At 43.3% G+C, this 17843-nt stretch overlaps 1 protein-coding gene across 1 annotated transcript in view; it reads left to right on the top strand.

Annotated features, from left to right (window-relative positions):
• LOC137654565 (ubiquitin carboxyl-terminal hydrolase 8-like) overlaps positions 1-17843 on the top strand; it is a 181327-nt gene that overhangs the window by 18493 nt on the left and 144991 nt on the right. Inside the window, exons 3-4 of the mRNA XM_068388305.1 lie at positions 6991-7099; positions 15608-15729. Of these exons, the coding sequence (XP_068244406.1) occupies positions 6991-7099; positions 15608-15729 (231 nt within the window). The remainder of the gene's footprint in view (positions 1-6990; positions 7100-15607; positions 15730-17843) is intronic.

Genomic DNA, 17843 nt, shown 5'->3' with positions numbered 1-17843 from the left:
TTAGTATAGTTAATGAAAACAATTAAGAACTTGAAACCATTAGATATACTCTTAATGTTTTATTTGTTCCATGACTGGAATACAAATCAATGCTATTTATAGGGGTATTACTTTTGGCGAAGCTGAAAGGACGAGCCATTAGAATTTAGCGAGGATTTACTACCCATCCCGCTAGTTAGTTGGGGATAGGGGGTTACCTAGCTACACCCCTCACTCACACACCTGTGACTGAGCTTTACTTTGCTTTTGGCTTGGATGGAGAAAAGTTGTTACCACTCTTCCTCCTCTCCATTTTGGACTAACATTAATATTTTTGTTCCTATACTAACAAACCTTCCGTTATTTATTTGGATTATCTTTTGGTGAAGCTGGAAGGTAGCCATTAGACTTAAAGTGCAAGGTGGCAACCCTGCCTAACCGCTTGAGTGGGTAGGCTTGGTGTGGCTGGGGAGTACCCAGCTGCCTCTATATATACTCTCACAACAGTGAGGTACGTCACTTTTTCTTTTGGCTCGGTAGAGATCGGACGTGTCCTCTGTCTTCCCAGACTGTCATTGGACTTTTTTATATTCTTTTTCTTTTCAGGTGTGCGTGTTTTCTCTTTGATCGCCTTGATGCGAACCTGTCCAGGGCGCGAGGATGCCACGTGCGGTACCTTCATGTCATCATTGGAGACCGACCCGCACTCTCTGTGTCCTTTGTGCAGAGGGCATCGTTGCGAGCAGGGTTCGCGCTGCACAGAGTGTAGGGAGTGGCCTGCCTCCCAGTGGGAGAAATTTGGACGGCGTATGAAGGAGGCCAAGCGTGATCTTTTTCCCTCAGGAGTGAGGAAAGCACGGTCTTCGTCTCGCACCCCCAAATCTCTTTCAAAAGCTCCTTCTCGCTCACACTCTTCCGAGGGGCAATCGAGTAGGAGTGCAGACCGACTAACTCCTTGGCAACCCCGGGGTACATGGGGTATTGTTGCCTCCTCTAGAGGAGCAACTTCACCTCCAGCCACCGGGGAGCCATTCTTCCTTCCAGATCTTCTGTAGATGTGCCCGACCTTAGGGATTTCAGTAAAAGTGGAGTTCCTTGTATACCTTCAGGAGGAAAAGCTTCTTTCTGTCTTGCCGCTGAAAGGCTATCGCTCAGCCTTTAGCCTCGCCTTTTGGCTGAAAAGAGTCGACATTTCCTCTTCGTTGGAGCTTTGTTTACTCATACGGTGTTATGAGATCACTTGCCCTCAGTCAGAGATTAGGCCTCCCCCTTAGAACGTGGTTCGCTTTAGCCTCGGCAAAGAGAGTCAGTGACCTTCATTGCCTCTCGTATGACATCCCCATTCAAGTTTATGGTGGGAAGTGACATGTGGCTTCGTCCCTGAGTTCATTGCTAAGACTCAAAATCCGGGGTTACTGGACCCTAGATTCGGGCCCTTTCAGATTGCGAGTCTCTGTGCTGTAACCAGTGACCCAGATCACTTGTTACTATACCAAGTGAGGAGTTTGAGGTACTATCTTAAATGCACTTCAGCAACACGGCCTCGATTAACACCTCTGTTTGTTAGCTCAGGGAGAGTAAAGAGGAGGATCACTAAAAACACGGTTTCCTCTTGGATCCTCTAAGTAATCAAAACAGCCTTGGTAAAAGACGTGACCCACAGGAGACTATACATTCACTATCGGTCCTGCGGTGGTTGCTCAACAAGTGGTTTAAGAATACCTCAGGCTCCTTGATGGACAAATAGCAGTTGGTTGAGGGCATAACTCTGACCATCCTTTACATTCAGATCTCCCTGGACAATTCTATTCTGTTCGTAATACTAGGCAGGCAGTTAATTCTAATAGCCAGGCCTTCTCCATCATGAGGCTCAATACTACACAGTATTCTAGAAGTTTTATTCCAGCTGTTACCAAGTTGTGGAATGATCTTCCTAATCGGGTTGTTGAATCAGTAGAACTTCAAAAGTTCAAAGTTGGAGCAAATGTTTTTATGTTGACCAGGCTGACATGAGTCTTTTTATAGTTTATATATGACATATCTGTTTTTGACGTTGTTAATAGTTTATATAGGACATATCTGTTATGACGTTTTTACTGTTTTAGAATTATTTATTGTTAACTTGTTCACATCATTTATTTATTTCCTTATTTCCTTTCCTCACTGGGCTATTTTTCCCTATTGGAGCCCTTGGGCTTATAGCATCTTGCTTTTCCTACTAGGGTTGTAGCTTGGCTAGTAATAATAATCATAATGATAATAATAATAATAATGGCTACCCGGGCTAAGACTGGGATGAATGAGATTATGTCTGGCTCTCCTTTCTTCATCTTCCCCTTCCGTGGGGTGCGGCACCACAAGTCCTTCTGCATGCTGGCTTCAACCTCTGCAGGTAATTATCACTTTCCTTGCGTAGCCTAGTATAAGTCATAAATCTTTATACAGTCCACGTCCTCATTGGTTCCTGCTAGGTAAGCAGTGGGGTACGTCTTGTTTTTCCTATATAAACTCAGAAGGTGTTTATACAAGACAGCAAATTCTATTGAACTGTATTGCACAGGCCGCTATTATGCTCACTTTGTATATTTTAGCGAGGTGTCAAAGTTTTCCCTAGACCACAGTCATATACTGTACTAGGTAAAACCGGGTCAATGTCCATGGCAGACTTAGGACTTCCACCCACTTAAAAGTAAGTCATCTAAATAAATAACGGAAGGTTTGTTAGTATGGGAACAAATGACAAATTCGGAGATAATTGTTCTTTTTCCCTTACTAATACAAACCTGGAGCTATTTATATTAATTGGCCCACCATCACCTGTCCCCCAGAAGTCCTGCCTGCAATCAAAAGTGATGTACCTTACTGCTGTGAGAGAATATATAGAGGTGGCTGGGTACCCCACAGCCACCCCCCGCCTACGTGCTCAAGTGGTTAGGCAGGGTTGTCACCTCGCACTTTAAGTCTAATGCCTACCTTCCAGCTTTGCCGAAAGATAATCCAAATAAATAACTCCAGATTTGTATTAGTTAGGGAAAAATATAAATTATCTCCAAATTTGTAATTTTTGCTTTCTCTTATTCAGTGTGTGTGTGTTTACTGAGTTTCTTCCATGGCCATGTGTACCTTTCCTGGATTGAAGGGCCGCACCTGCAGGAAGTTCATGTCCGCTGTGGATACAGATCCCCACTGCCTTTGCTCCGTCTGCAGAGGTCAACGCTGCGACGAAACCTACAAGGGTAATTAGTACCGGGAGTGGTGTGCCTCCCAGTGGAAAAGGTTTGGGTGCAGGCGAAAGAAGAAGGCCAAGCCAGATTCATCTCTTTTGATGGCTGATTCTAAGCAGAAGAAACACAAGGCTTCTTCCACTGCCTCCCAACCGTCTTCCGAAGCTCCTACTCAGATGGCCCCCTCTGGGGGGCCGAGTAGTAGCGTGGGCCATTTAACACTTGGTCAACCTCGGTTCTTGAGAGACAGTGCTGCCTCCCCTAGTGAGGTGGCCTCGGCTCTCCTCCCTGAGCGAGGCCTTATCTCTTTCTCCTTTATTGCAGATGTGGCCTTTGGTGGGTTTGCCTGGTTCTCCTTCCAAGGAGGCATTGCTGCGGTTCCAGCACCTGGGTGCGAGTCTAGAGTGTGTGTCAGCGTCAGACATCGATCCCTTGATTGTAGTGGACGTTGTAGTTTTGGAGGGCTTGTCTGCTGCCCTGCAAGCGGTTCCTGTGGCTGCGTCTTTTGCTTCATTTTTCGCCGCCGCCGAGGTCTGCGCTCCTTCCCTTGACGAACATCCTTCGGGGGAGAGAAAAGTCCAAGGCACGTCTCTCCTGTGAGTGTTCCCCTTTCCAGTAAAGGGGCACTCATAGAGACTCATCTTCGGAGGCCTGCTGATGGTCAGCTAGCTGATCCTACGCTTGCTGTTCAACATCGTGTTGGTGGCAGAAGACCTTGCCGTGTCCATCCTCCTCTCCGCCTTCAAGGTGCTTCTGCTCTCTCGGTGAAGAGATGTCTTTTCACTTCTTGCGCAGTCTTCCTCTTGATAGGAACCTGCCCAGCCAGACTCCTCTGGTTCCCAAACGTTGCTTCCGTCTTCGGCCTCTCCTCAACGAGCGTTGGTTCATTCATCTTCTGCAATGGATTGTTCTCAATCTCCTCCAGAGTATGCCTCCTCACGAGGGTCACATTTCTTTGCCAGAGCTTCCAGCAGCAATTCATCGGCAGCATTCTCTGTCTCATCAGGCATCTGCTTAATGCACACCTGCTCGTCTGGTTCACCATCGACCTGCAGCTCGTGAATCGCCCACTCATCCGTCAGCTCGTAAATCGCCTGGCCATCGTGAACAGCCGACGACTCGTGATCCCCCTACTCGTTCAACATCTTGTAAATCACCTGCTCTGCGTGAACTACTTGTAGCTTGAGAATCACCTGCTTATCAATCATTTCGGTTATCGCCTGCTCATTAGTGTCGGGACCTTCCTCTACACCGATCTCCTTCCCGCTCAAGAAGCCAATTTTCAACTGTTGCCCGGAGTGTTTGCAGACCAACTCGTTATTCACCTTCAGAACGCAAATGCCCATTGGTGCGTGAATCACCTCAACACAAATCGTTCGCCTTCCCGTTCAGCAATTCGTGAATCGTTTCCTCGTGAGTCGTCGACCCACCGCCCATCCCCTCGTTCAGCGGTAGTGATCGACCCCGTGATTTTGCGGCATCGATCATCGATGCGTAGACACTCTCCTGCCCAACAACCGTCGCTTCAACGTCAGGCTTTACGTCAGCAAGCGCCAACGCGTTCACATCACGAGGTTCCTCGCTGTTCTGCAACTCATCAGCAGCTGTCACTCACCCAGCATATGACCGTAAAGGTGAGTGTCCATCCTCATCCAAGCGAGGATTGCCAGCTGCAGCCACCAAAGGCAGTGTTTGTAGCCTCAAAGAAAGTTAAGGTGGTCACCGACTGTTCACCATCGCCCTATTCCCCTCCCCGCAGATGCATAACAGCGCGACTGCAAGGAAGGAGGAAGAGGGCAAGTTTCAAGATCCCAAAACTTCCAGCGCTTAGGAAGGAACCATCGTCTTTGGTTCCTAAGTCTTCATCATCGGGATGAAGACTTTTCGGAATGACCCTTCGACCTCTATCACTTCTGGGGAATTATCGGATAGTGCATCCATGAGCAAGTAGCCATGGTTCAGCGCTTTGGTCAGGGCTGTGACCCAGGCTTTGTTCCTATATTCCCTTCGCGACCCGTGGAAGTCCCCGGTATTTCTCTAGGGACTTTGTCCGTTTCGACCGACCCAGGACAACGGACCATGACTGCTTCTCCCCTGAAGAGGAAGAGAGGAATACCTGACAAACTTCCATCATCCAGGGTCAAGCTGAATCCAGTCAGGGCTCCAAGGTTAGAGGTTTCCCCTGTAAATCCATCATCTCCTCTAGCCACCAATACCTCACCCGCCGACTTGAGAGGCTCTCATAGGGAAGAGTCAGTTTTGGACTCTCCCATTCCATCACCAACGGAAAAACCCTGCGAAGAAAATTCTGTTTCACCCTTGGATCCTATAGAGGTTCCCAGTTCTCTCCCTGCCAAGGTCATCACACCCAGACCTTCTTTCTTGGGAATCCTGTTTCAAAGGATCAAAGGATTATAAGACAGTGTCAGTGTCCTCTTCCAGGACTCAGAGACTCACAGAGAGGGTCAGAAGCCAAGTCAGCCTTCCTATTGATGACCGCAACCCACCCTGAGGTGAGACCTCAGCGGTTGATGATGATGATAATATCCGCTGCCAGCCAAGCTTTAGAAGGTGATCAAAGCTTCAGAAGGTGATCAAAGGGAGTCTTCCTGTGACTCCTCTTTCTCTTCGGCATCTGCGACTTCCAACTCGGTTCACTTTTTCGAAGATAAAGTCGAGAAAGTCCAGTCAGTTGTAGTTGTAGGTAATGTCTCATTTCAACACCACCTCTCCTAGGATGGGTGGATGTCTCCTACCCCCTGGGAGATGGGAGAGGGAGCAAGGGCCCAGTTTATTGGTTCTCTAGGGCTGATGCTCAGGTACCTGGCTACCCAGGTAACCAAGCTGGACTGATGTTTCAACCCTGTGTTTTGGCCCCCATGGCTGATGTATAGGGTCGGGGCCATCACCATGTGTCGCGGCTTGGATCTCGGGCTACTTTGTTAGCCAAGTGGGACTGGTGTTGCAGCCTCGCCATTCTATTCCTGAGGCCGATGCTCGGGGACGGATCAGAGCTCTGCGACCGGCACCCCCTGGGTCTGTGGCTCATGCTACTCCAGTAGCCAAGCGGTTACACGACCCCATGCCCCCTGGGGCTGATGAGTGTGGCTGGTGGCCGCAACCCAGTGTCACAGCCTGGAAGCCCTCCCCCCCCAACAAGGTTGGTTTTCAGGTCCTCAATTATCCAGGTGGCCAGGTTGTTTAGTGTCAGTGGGGCGATACACTGGACTCGGGCTCTGACCCAGCGTCACGGCTTCGCGCCTTGCCCTCCTGTGGTCGGGTCTTAGGTCACCTGTTACTTCTGTAATCAAGTGGAATATGCAACTGATCCACGAGGGCAGGGTGTGACCCTGAACCTTTGACCCCAGGGCCATGGCTCTAAAAATCTTCAGATTACTGTACACTCATTGTTTTCCCCTTCATGGACGAAGAAGTGTAAGAAGACTAATCAATAGAATCTATTTGTGCCCTCCTGTTAGTATGTGATCCTCTTGTTAGGACTCTCTGTATGCAGTACACTTAATAATTATCACTTTGAAAGCTTATAAATTTTTTCATTATTCATTAGGGTGCTAAATGGCCTCCTCAGCATATATTTCAAATATACTTTCATTCTAATGTGCATATGTCAATCTTTCAAAAGATGTTAGTCATCATGTTTTTGCTTTTTCTGCGATAAGAAAATGTTAAATATTCTAAATGTGTCGATGTGCCTAAATTATAAGTGTTTGTAATGAAACAAAATTTGAGTCTCTGTGAATCATCTTTAATTTTTTTTTTTTTTCAGGTTGGTTAATACTGCTCAACGGGTGTTGAAAGAAGCACAGATAGTTGATGGAAGAAGAGATGAAGAAAAAGCTTATGTTTTCTATATGAGATATTTTTCAATAGTTATGGTGAGTATATTTATATTTTAAATAAACATTAAATTTATCCAAATGAATAAGACTGCTCAAAGGTAGATATAGATTAGAATCCCTGTCATTACTAAACTGAAGGACATAGCTTTTGATTAAAAAGATTTTAGATTTTAGATTTTTAAATGCGCTATAAACAGGCAAAGAATACTATATATTATTTAAATGAAATTTCTCTCAAGTTCATATGCCATTCATTCTTATGTATGAAAAGAATGGTAATAATTTAAGTAGAAAAAGAATAAACTTTATAAGTGTGTATGTACTGTACTACACATCCTTTGTTCCTATGTCAACAATGCATTTCCCCCAGCTGCTGCTTTCTTGGCTTCTCATTCTTCTTTGGCTGTGAGCTGATAGCATAAGATACAAGCTAGGTTCTTTTTTTCGGTTCACTTTTATATTAAGGACAAATATGTTCAGTTGAATAGGATCTATGGCATTTGTAATCAGATTTTGTTCTGATCGGAAATGGAATATGCTATTATTGCAAAATTAGATCCTCAGTTGATATAAATTTGTTATCTAAGATTTTCACATTCTGTACTCGTTCCGTGTAACAAGGGTAATATATTATGAGAGGAGTTGATACTTTTGTATCTGAAAGTAATTGAATCTGGGAAAATCTTCCATGTACATACACAGCTATGTCACCAGTCACATTTCTAGACCCATAGAGCTAGTCAAATGAACTTAGCCTTAAATGGCAGGTGAAAATTAGAACAACATGAGTTTAAAGAAAAAGAAGAGCTCACTGCAATGTAAGCTTATTGGAGTGTGGGACTAGTGTAACAGGAAAAAAAGTTTAAAGTTTATGTATTTGAGGTACTGACGCTGATGCTGTTAGTTCCGAAGGGATTTGAAAGTTGTGATGGTTGGATGAGATGCCCATTGACATTTCGAGTCCCTGTTCGGGCGCCAAAAATTAATGTGGCGGGATGTTAACAAAAACAAACCCCCACACCCTTGATCATTCTGACAGACAAATTATCCCACAACACAATCTTTCCCCTTACTTTTACGTCAACTGTACTATTGCACGAAGGGAACAATAAAACAAAACATATCCTTAAAACTACATTGCCTACGTATTAAACCAAAAAGAAATCCCATATCATAGATTTAACACAGAAAAATAACAGCAGACAAAAATATACTGTATATATCGGTGCGTGAGGGTATCGAGAACTCGCCAATAATCGGAAAAAAATAGTCACCTATCACAAAGAGTTGAAGAAAATGTGTTCAGACAACAGAAAATGTAGCTGTAGTTTATAACAGGGGTAACTATAATAGTACAGCACAAATGGAACTGTATATTTAGTATATGTACAATATTGTACTGTATGTATTGTATTATTTTTCCATTTATTTTTATATTGTTGTAATAACTACTTAATTTACAGGTATTAACACTTAGTTTAGGTATATTGAATGGTTCAAATGTATTTGGCTGTACAGTATTTCATTGTGGTTATACTGTAGCTTTATTATGAGATTTAATGTGGTGTTTTGTAGGGTTTGGAACAAATTAGACAATTTGCATGTGAAATGTAACTTACAACACAAAAAATCACTTTTAAATATTAAACTTAGCCGGTGAATATATAATAGCTGACGTCTCCGACGGCTCGACAGATTCCCAAAAACTCGCGAGCGATCGCCGTGAAGGTTGCGGGTGTGTCCACCAGCGCCGACTATCGGCCAGATACCGCATATACTTGTCAATTTCTCCAGTTCTTCTCTGTCGGTCTTGTCGACAAGTTGGTTCCGCTCGCTTTATGACCTCGAGTTTTCGACCGAATTGGTGAAGTACTTGGTTTTGGTTTTATTGCTTTCGCCGTGTTGGATTATTCAATACTATCTTCAAAAGAAATGCTTTTGAAAGGAGAGGAAAAGTGTTTTGCCCTTGCTTTTTTTTTTAATCTCTGGTTTTTCCATAGAGAAAAGATGGCCGACCCTTCCCTCAGTGTACAGAAGTGTGTTAAGGGCTTTTAGTAATTATTTTATCACTTTATAAATTATTGTTGATATTTATAGATTTACCTCTATATATTTTATATTTTATATCTCACCCGCCTTTATTAGGCCTCTTCGATTAGCTTTCCATTTATACTAAACATCAAGATAAATTTTATGTTTTTGTTTATATGCGGCCTTTACCTATAATTTGTAGGCGGTCCTAACTTGGAAAACGAAGTTAAACAACGTTGAGCCCATTCAACTTTTATTTTTGTTTAGTTTAAAACAGTTGCTCTGTAAGAGTGATGAAATGAATATTTTTTAGAAAATATTTTAAGAAATATGTTCTTTGAATAGTCTTCGTGCTGTTTTTTCAAAGATGAACTAACGTTTGGTTTATTTATGCTACGCAGTTTGCGCTCTATCGTTACGATAGAGAAAGAGAGAATCACGGTTTCACTTTGCAGAAAGAATAAATCGATTTTGACGTTTTGTTCATTCTTCTTTCAAACTGAAGTGTTTTAGATACTAATTTAAAGGAACTTGTTAATTTTCAATTTCTTAGTCCTTTCAGTTTTTTCCTTTAGTCAAATAACCTGTTATTGACGAAGGGTGAGTGGGCCATTCTCTTGTGAGTGACAAGAGAGAGAGAGAGAGAGAGAGAGAGAGAGAGAGAGAGAGAGAGAGAGAGAACGATCCGATCTTTATTCTCGTCCCAAGTCTCTGTACAAGGAGTTTGGGAGCGAGTAACGTTGTTCTCGATTCAGTTTTTTTTTTTTTTACTCTCGTCCCAAGTCTATGTACGGGGAGAGAGGATAAAACGTTTTAGTTTTTATTCTCGTCCCAAGGCAATGTACGGTGAGAGATTGAAAACGTAGTCCTTAGTGAACTAGTGTTTAGTCTCCTCCCCAGTCACTGATCTTTTTAACTTTATATATTTCCGTTTTATTCGATATATATGTATATGTTTATTGATTTTTGCATGTGTGTTTCATTTTTTACTAATGTGCTTACATTATACGACTCATTTCGCAATTCTAACCTTTTGATGTAAGGGAGAATTGCGTGCTTCAGGTAGAAATCAGTTTTATTCATGTTTAATGTGAAATTATTGAAAAATACGATATCAGTGAAGTAAGTGCAAAAAAAAAAAAACATGTTCTGTGTTGCGGAGGGTTCATTTGTTCGTGCTTGTCACTTGCCTAGTCCGAGACCTCTTTCAGGCTCCCCTGCACCAGGGAGAAGGAATGTCGTAGGACCTAAGGGAGTGAGGAGTGTAAACCAACGAACAGACGTTCCCTCAAAGGTATCAGACGTTGCTCGGCAAGCACGTCCTTGCCATAAGACAGGAGAGACGAAGTTTCTCCTCGTCTTCCGATGATTCGTCTCTTTAAAAGCCTGGGCGTAAAGTTTCGAGACGGTTGAAACATTTATTAGTTCCTTCAGAACAAGTTCAACGTCCTAGCTGTAGTCATAATAAGAGTCCCGTTCATAGCGATGACGTTCATGTACAGACGTTTCTGCCACAGACTCGACGTGACGTTGAGCGGTAGACACCGTAGACACAACGTGACATCGAGTGTCAGTCACCGTAGTCTCGATATAGCATCGATCAGCAGTCACTGCTGTTTACTACGTGACGTTTGAACGTCAGCCACTGCAGTCACAGGTTGATCCGAAGTTAGATATGCTGTTAAAGCTTTCTTCTTCAATAGAAGCTTTCGATCCTGTTCCTGTGCGAAAGGATCCTTTGCTTTTTGTACGTCACGGTTCTGGGATACGTGATTCGGGTCTTCAACCTTCTAGACGAGCTTTGTTACGCCACGCTGACGTTATCTCTAGTGACAGCTTTGCTGTTAAGCGAGATGCGGAGCATAAATCTCGATGTAACTTTGATCGCTTTGAACGTCAGCCACCGCAGTCACAGCGTGACGTTGAGATGCAGACACCGCAGACACGACGTGACGTTGAGCGGTAGACACCGTAGACATGACGTGACGTCGAGGGTCAGTCATCGTAGTCACGATATAGCATCGAACAGCAGTCACCGCTGTTACTACGGGACGTTTGAACGTCAGTTACTTCTGTCACGACGTGTAGTAGAATAACATTCTCTGCAGTCACAACGTGACATCGACCCTCCAACTTTAACTTCTGTTCATATACAAGTTGATGTAGCCTGTTAGGCTTTTCCTTCACGTCATTCTGAATATAAATCTCCTTCTCGCAAGACTTTAGATTTATCAGATGATGTGCCTTCTGAAGAAGTAGATGACCCCCTTTCAACTAATGTACCTTTGGGGAGTCATTCAGAAGAGGAGTAACCTAGGGTGGTACCAACAATCCCTTGTTTTTTAATTATGAATTTCTTTAGTGAAATTTTGTCCTACTCGTTTTGTAACGGCTGCTCCGCCGTCTGAGTTTACTCTTGGCATGACTTTCTTCGACTCCTACATTTACGAAGTCAGTTCTCTCTTGTTCTTCCAAGAGGGCCATGCTCTTACTGGGAGACTGGTTGGAGTCCAGGAGAAGTTTAGGAAAGTCTGCTTTTGCTTTTCCTCCTTCTTAATTAGCTTCTCGCTCGGGCGTCTGGTGTGACACAGGAGAAGCTCGAGGAGAAGTTCTCGGCTTGGGAGTACCTGCCTCTGCCCAGGGAGACTTCTTAAGCCTAGTGGACTCTCCTCGTCGTCTAGCCATGAGACGCTCCAAGATTTTATGGTCTGCTTCAGAGCTAGACCATCTCCTGTTAGGAGTTTTTTTCGAGCGTTTGAAGTTTTTTATTTGTTGGATTGGTCACTGGGAGCCTTAAGTAAGAAGGTCTCTCCAGTTGTCAATGTATTGCTATACAATTATGTCATGCATGAACAAGGCTATCAGGGATGGCTCCAATGATCTGGCAGCTCCAATGATCTGGCAGCTACGTTCACTGCAGGAGTACTTAAGATGTAAGTGCGCTCAATGCGTTCATTGTCAAGACAAAGTTCACGATGAAGACTACCAAATCTGTCTTGGCAGCAGTAAGGGAAGGCGACTGGATGGTCTCTCTCGACCTTCAGGATGCATACTTCTACATCCCGATTCATCCAAACTTTCACAACATCTGAGGTTTGTGGAAGGGAAAGTAATGTACCAATTTCGAGCACTGTGCTTCGGCCTCATTCCTGCTCCTCTTGTTTTTACAAGGCCCTTGCAAAATGTAGCAAGCTTTCTACATTTTTTTTTTGGAGGATTCAGAGCCTCCCTTTATTTTGACGACTGGCTAATCAGGGCGTCGTCATTAAATCGCTGTCTGGAAGGCCTCTAATGGACATTAGACCTAACCAAGGAGCTAGGTCTCATAGTGAACGTAGAGAAGTCGTAACTTACAGTACTCCATCCCAGACTATTCTTTATTTGGGAATGGAGATACAGTGTCGGATTTTTTCGGGCCTTTTTGTCTCCCACAAGAATGGAACAAGCTCTGTTAAAAGTCCTTCACTTGCAAGAGAAAAACAGTTGCTTGGTAAGAGTTTGAACGAGCCTCGTGGGAACTCTTTCATCGCTGGAGTAGTTTATCTCTCTGGGGAGACTCAACCTTTGCCCTCTCCAATTTCACCTAAACCATTGGAACAAGGAGAAGGGCTTAGAGAGTATCTCTTTCCCAATCTCCAACTCAGTCTAGACATGTCTGACTTGGTGGGACAGCAACATCAGACTTCGAGAAGGTCTTTCTCTTGCGATCAAGAACCCAAACCATGTGTTGTATTCAGATGAATCGGATTTGGGTTAGGGAGCTCCACTGGACAGTCTGGAATGCTCGGGTCTTTGATCCACGGATCAGAAGGAACTCCATTTAAGGCAAGTAACATCTCTCCTTTGGCGAGATTTGTGCAAGGAAAAATGAATGTCTTGGCGGACTGCCTCAGCAGAAGAGGACAAGTCATCTCCATGGAGTGGACGTTGCATAAGACTGTGTGCGAGAAGCTATGGATGACATGGGGTCAACCCACCATAGATCTTTTTGCGACTTCACTGACAAAGAGGCTCTCGACTTACTGCTTTCCAGTTCCAGATCCAGAGGCAGCCCACATAGACGCTTTCCTGCTGGACTGGTCTCACCTGGACGTTTATGCCTTTCCACTTTTCAAGATCCTAAACAAGGTGCTGCAGAAGTTCACCTCTCACGAAGGGACCAGGTTGACATTGGTTGCTCCACTCTGGCCCGTGAGAGAGTGGTTCACAGAGGTACTTCTATGGCTGGTAGACGTTCCAAGAAGTCTGCCGTTATGGATGGATCTCTTGCGACAGCCTCACGTAAAGAGATTTCATCAAAGCCTCCCCACGCTTCGTCTAACTGCCTTCAGACTATCGAAAGACACTCTTGAGCTCGAGGGTTTTCGAAGGAGGCAGCTAGAGCGATCGCGAGGGCTAGAAGATCCTCTACCATCAGGATCTATCAGTCGAAATGGGAGGTATATAGAGACTGGTGCAAGTCCTCCTCTATTTCCTCTTCCAAGTGCCTCTGTAGCTCAGATTGCGGATTTTCTGCCTTATCTGAGAAACGGTCGCTCCCTCTCTGCATCCACCATTAAAGGCTACAGAAGCATGTTAGCTTCTGTTTTCAGGCATAAGGGTTTGGATCTTTCTAATAACAAAGATCTCCAAGACCTGCTTAAGTCTTTCGAGACTTCCAAGGAGCATCATATTTCGACTCCTGCTTGGAACTTGGACGTGGTCCTACAGTTCCTTATGTCAGACAGGTTTGAACCATTAGATTCAGCCTCCCTGAAGGATCTTACCCTCAAGACACTTTTTTTGGTGAGCTTGGCTTCGGCTAAAAGGGTTAGTGAGATACATGCTTTTAGCAAGAACATCGGCTTCTCCGCTAATAAAGCAGTATGCGCTCTTCAACTTGTTTTTTTGGCCAAGAATGAACTTCCGTCTCGTCCTTGGCCTAAATCATTTGAAATCCCGTCTTTCTGAGATTGTGGGGAATGAAGTTGAAAGAGTGCTGTGCCCCATTAGAGCTCTTAAATTTTGTTTATCCAGAACTAAACCGCGATGAGGTTGTTCAGAGGCTTTATGGTGCTCCGTTAAAAAGCCCTCTTTGCCCATGTCTAAGAATGCGTGGTCTTATTTTATTAGACTTTTGATTCGGGAGGCACACTCTCAATTAAGTGAGAAGGATCATAATTTACTTAAAGTCAAGGCTCATGAAGTTAGAGCGATAGCAACTTCTGTAGCGTTTAAGCAAAATAGATCCATTAAAAGTATTATGGACGCGACCTTTTGGAGAGGCAAGTCTGTTTTCGCTTCATATTACTTGAAAGATGTCCAGACTCTTTATGAGGACTGCTACACACTGGGACCATTCGTAGCAGCGAGTGCAGTAGTGGGTGAAGGCTCTACCACTACATTCCCTTAATCCCAATATCCTTTTAATCTACTCTTGAAATTTTTAATCTTATTTTGGGTTGTACGGGAGACTAAGAAGTCTTTCGCAATCTTTTTGATTTGGCGGGTGGTCAAAATATTGTTTCTTGAGAGCGCCCAGATTAAGGGTATTGATGAGGTCCTGTTATAGGGGTGTTCACCCTGGATATAGCAGCTCCTGGGAGTCTTTCAGCATCCTAAGAGGATCGCTGGGCTTCGTGAGGATAGCGGACTAATGAGGCAGAGTAATTATCAGAGTCAGCTTCCTTACCAGGTACCTATACTTAAGTCTGTTTTTTGAATAGTTGTCAAAAACTCTTGAGCATATACGCCTTTATTGTATTAATACTGGTCTCTACCCACCACCATGGGTGTGAATCAGCTATTATATATTCACCGGCTAAGTTTAATATTTAAAAATGATATTTTGATTATAAAATAAATTTTTGAATATACTTACCCGGTGAATATATAAATTAAAGGCCCTCCCTTCCTCCCCGATTGAGACCCAGCGGACTGAGAAGAACTGGAGAAATTGACAAGTATATGCGGTATCTGGCCGATAGTCGGCGCTGGTGGGCACACCCGCAACCTTCACGGCGATCGCTCGCGAGTTTTTGGGAATCTGTCGAGCCGTCGGAGACGTCAGCTATTATATATTCACCGGGTAAGTATATTCAAAAATTTATTTTATAATCAAAATATCATTTTATGAAAGTCACTCCAAAACAAATTAATTTCATGTTGTAAGGCATTACTGTATATATATGTATGTCGCAAAATATTCATATGCTGAACATGAAGCTTCAGCTCTCATTCGTGGATTTTGAATTTGTGCCAATGAAATGTTGATATTTATCAGTGTTCCACATTATGTGGTTTCGGTCACATAAGTAATTTTATTGTGCAGTATTCTTGAGTCTTGTATTAGTATTTGATTGGGAATTTAGATAGCTATTTCATATAAGGTATATGAGACTATGAGTTTATTTAGTACTTCTTATTAAAGTAACTGCAAAAAGATTATGTTTATGGAAGGAAGGGTTTTGGAGGGAAAGGATATCTGGTTTAGTTGAATTAGTAGAGAATTTAATGCATGCTGATATTTTCCAGACCATACAGAAACAAGATGAATACAAGAAAAACAAGAAGTTTTATGATGGCCTCTTGGATCCCAAGATGACTGCCAAAGTAATTGGCAGGGCAGAGGAGCTCCAGCAAAGCCTTGATCGTAGGCAAGTCATTTAATTGTGCATTTTATACTTTTTAAATAATCTTAGGTGTTAATTTAAATAACTGTTCATTACAACCCTTTGATCATAAGTTGCCTTAACATTCTTGAAAGAATCACAAGTGATATAGATAAAAAGTAAAATTCAATGCCCCCAGAACTCCCCTTTTCACTCTGATGCTTATCTACATATCATTCTGCTTTGTGCCAACTTTGAACACTAAGTAAATTTCACTACTGTGTTCGTCATCCCTCTCGACATGTGATCTTCATTTGTTCCTACACAAACAAGAAATATGTTCTTTATATAGTTGAAGAAATCAGTGTGATTCACGTGGTAGCGGGGAGAAGCACCTCCCCCCACTCACTTGTACCTTCTTCACTTTGATCTCAGCCATGGATGAAGACAGATGTCTCTATCCATGTTCACAGGCTTTGGCAAAATTAAAACTTTTTCCCTTACTCCTGGTTTTTGTTCCTGGTATGACGCATTAGTGTCTCGGGGATATTTTTCCCGAGTTGAAGTCTTGAGTATTATCATGGCTTCATTAGCTATTTAGGTTGGCTAAAGGTGAATACTTGCCTTTACCTCCTGGGAGTTAGACTTCTATGAAGGCTTAAGACCAGAGAACCTCTAAGAAGTCTGATTCTGTATGTGTATGCTGATGTGTCGGAAGTCACACCCGAGCAACACGCGCTCTAGCCAGTCCTGTGGATTCCACGTTTTTATCCTCAATTATTGGAAGCCGGTTATTTAGAGATCGGATCGCATGTCTTGGTCGTCAGTCATTTTGCTTTTAGGGATTTGGAAAGTTTGCTTAAGCTATCTCTCAGTGCCCTTAGCACACTTAAGTGGAAGCTTGCCTGTCACTTGAGAAATATGCTTTGCTATTATATCCTTCTGAGCTTGCCTACCCTTCAGGGTTTCTTGGCGGACGGAATCGCTACTACGATCTGCTGTCTTAGCCTGTTAGTCTACCTATCCAGGCGGCTCAAAAACGACCTTGCATTCCGATGCGAGAGCACTCTAGCTCTTCAGAGCTCTCAGGATATATTGGCAAGCTGTCTCAGCTTGTTTATTGCGCCAAAGTTGAAATCCTTTCTTAGAGTTTTGCTTGGAGCAAGCGATCTCTCAATGCCTCATGATCCAGACTTGCAACACGATCCGGGCTCAAAGGGAGCCTGGATTGCAGTACCAAAAGGGAAAGTTATCCTTTCACCTTACAGTTTTGCCTGAAATAAACAATCTCCATGGTTCCCAATTCAGGCTCGCAGCACGATCCAGCTCATGAATGAGCCAGGCTTGCACACCTGTGGCCGCTTGCAATCCTGTGTGGGCTTACGATTCTGTCGTGGCTTGCACTCTGAACATTGCTCAGCACTCAATGTGGTTGCCTGGCTCACTTGAGCACATTCTCTCTTGAATGCTCTTTGAGCTAGTGACTGTCTTACTAGACCCCTAACATGCATGAGGCAGGTAGGAATCTAGAATAAGTGGTTTACAGTATTTCACTGCTTGGGCACTGACATCACTCTAAAACCCAAGAGTTCAAGGGTATGTTTTCTTACCAAGAAACCTTTGTGCCTGCGATAGGTACCGTATTTCCCGTGTCATAAGACGCTACAAGTGGTAAGACGCACCCTTAAATTAGCAAAGCAGGTTTTGGAAAAAAAGAAATTGAGGATTTTACAAGCTATCTTTGCAGCAATTCCTAGTCAGCGACTCTAGGGAGATTTTTGACTAGCACAGTAGATTTTCATATTTTGGGTGTATTATGAAATGTTCAAGTTAATATTAATTAGCTGGACACTGGTTAACCCAATTTTATTGCATATTCATAAAAGAAATCACTAAACCACTCCTAGTTGCCACTACAACTACACGTTTAGTGTTTGGTGTTTCAAGTGTTGTTTATTTAAAAAGTGTTGCCAAATGGTCTAAATCAACTTTTGGTAAAGAAGTAAAATTCCAGTATTGTTTTCCAAATTCCTTATATAGCCTACACATTTTCTCAAACTTGAATATTGATCAAACAAGTTTCTAGAAATTCCTCTAGTTGGAGTACTTTGGCTTTTATATGTGACTGTATGTCTAGTTACTTTTCTGCTAACTTGGTA

This window comes from Palaemon carinicauda, chromosome 15, assembly GCF_036898095.1.
Source record: "Palaemon carinicauda isolate YSFRI2023 chromosome 15, ASM3689809v2, whole genome shotgun sequence".
NCBI lineage: Eukaryota > Metazoa > Arthropoda > Malacostraca > Decapoda > Palaemonidae > Palaemon > Palaemon carinicauda.
Note: the sequence above shows the minus strand (reverse complement) of the source record. Positions and strands in the feature narration are given on the sequence as shown.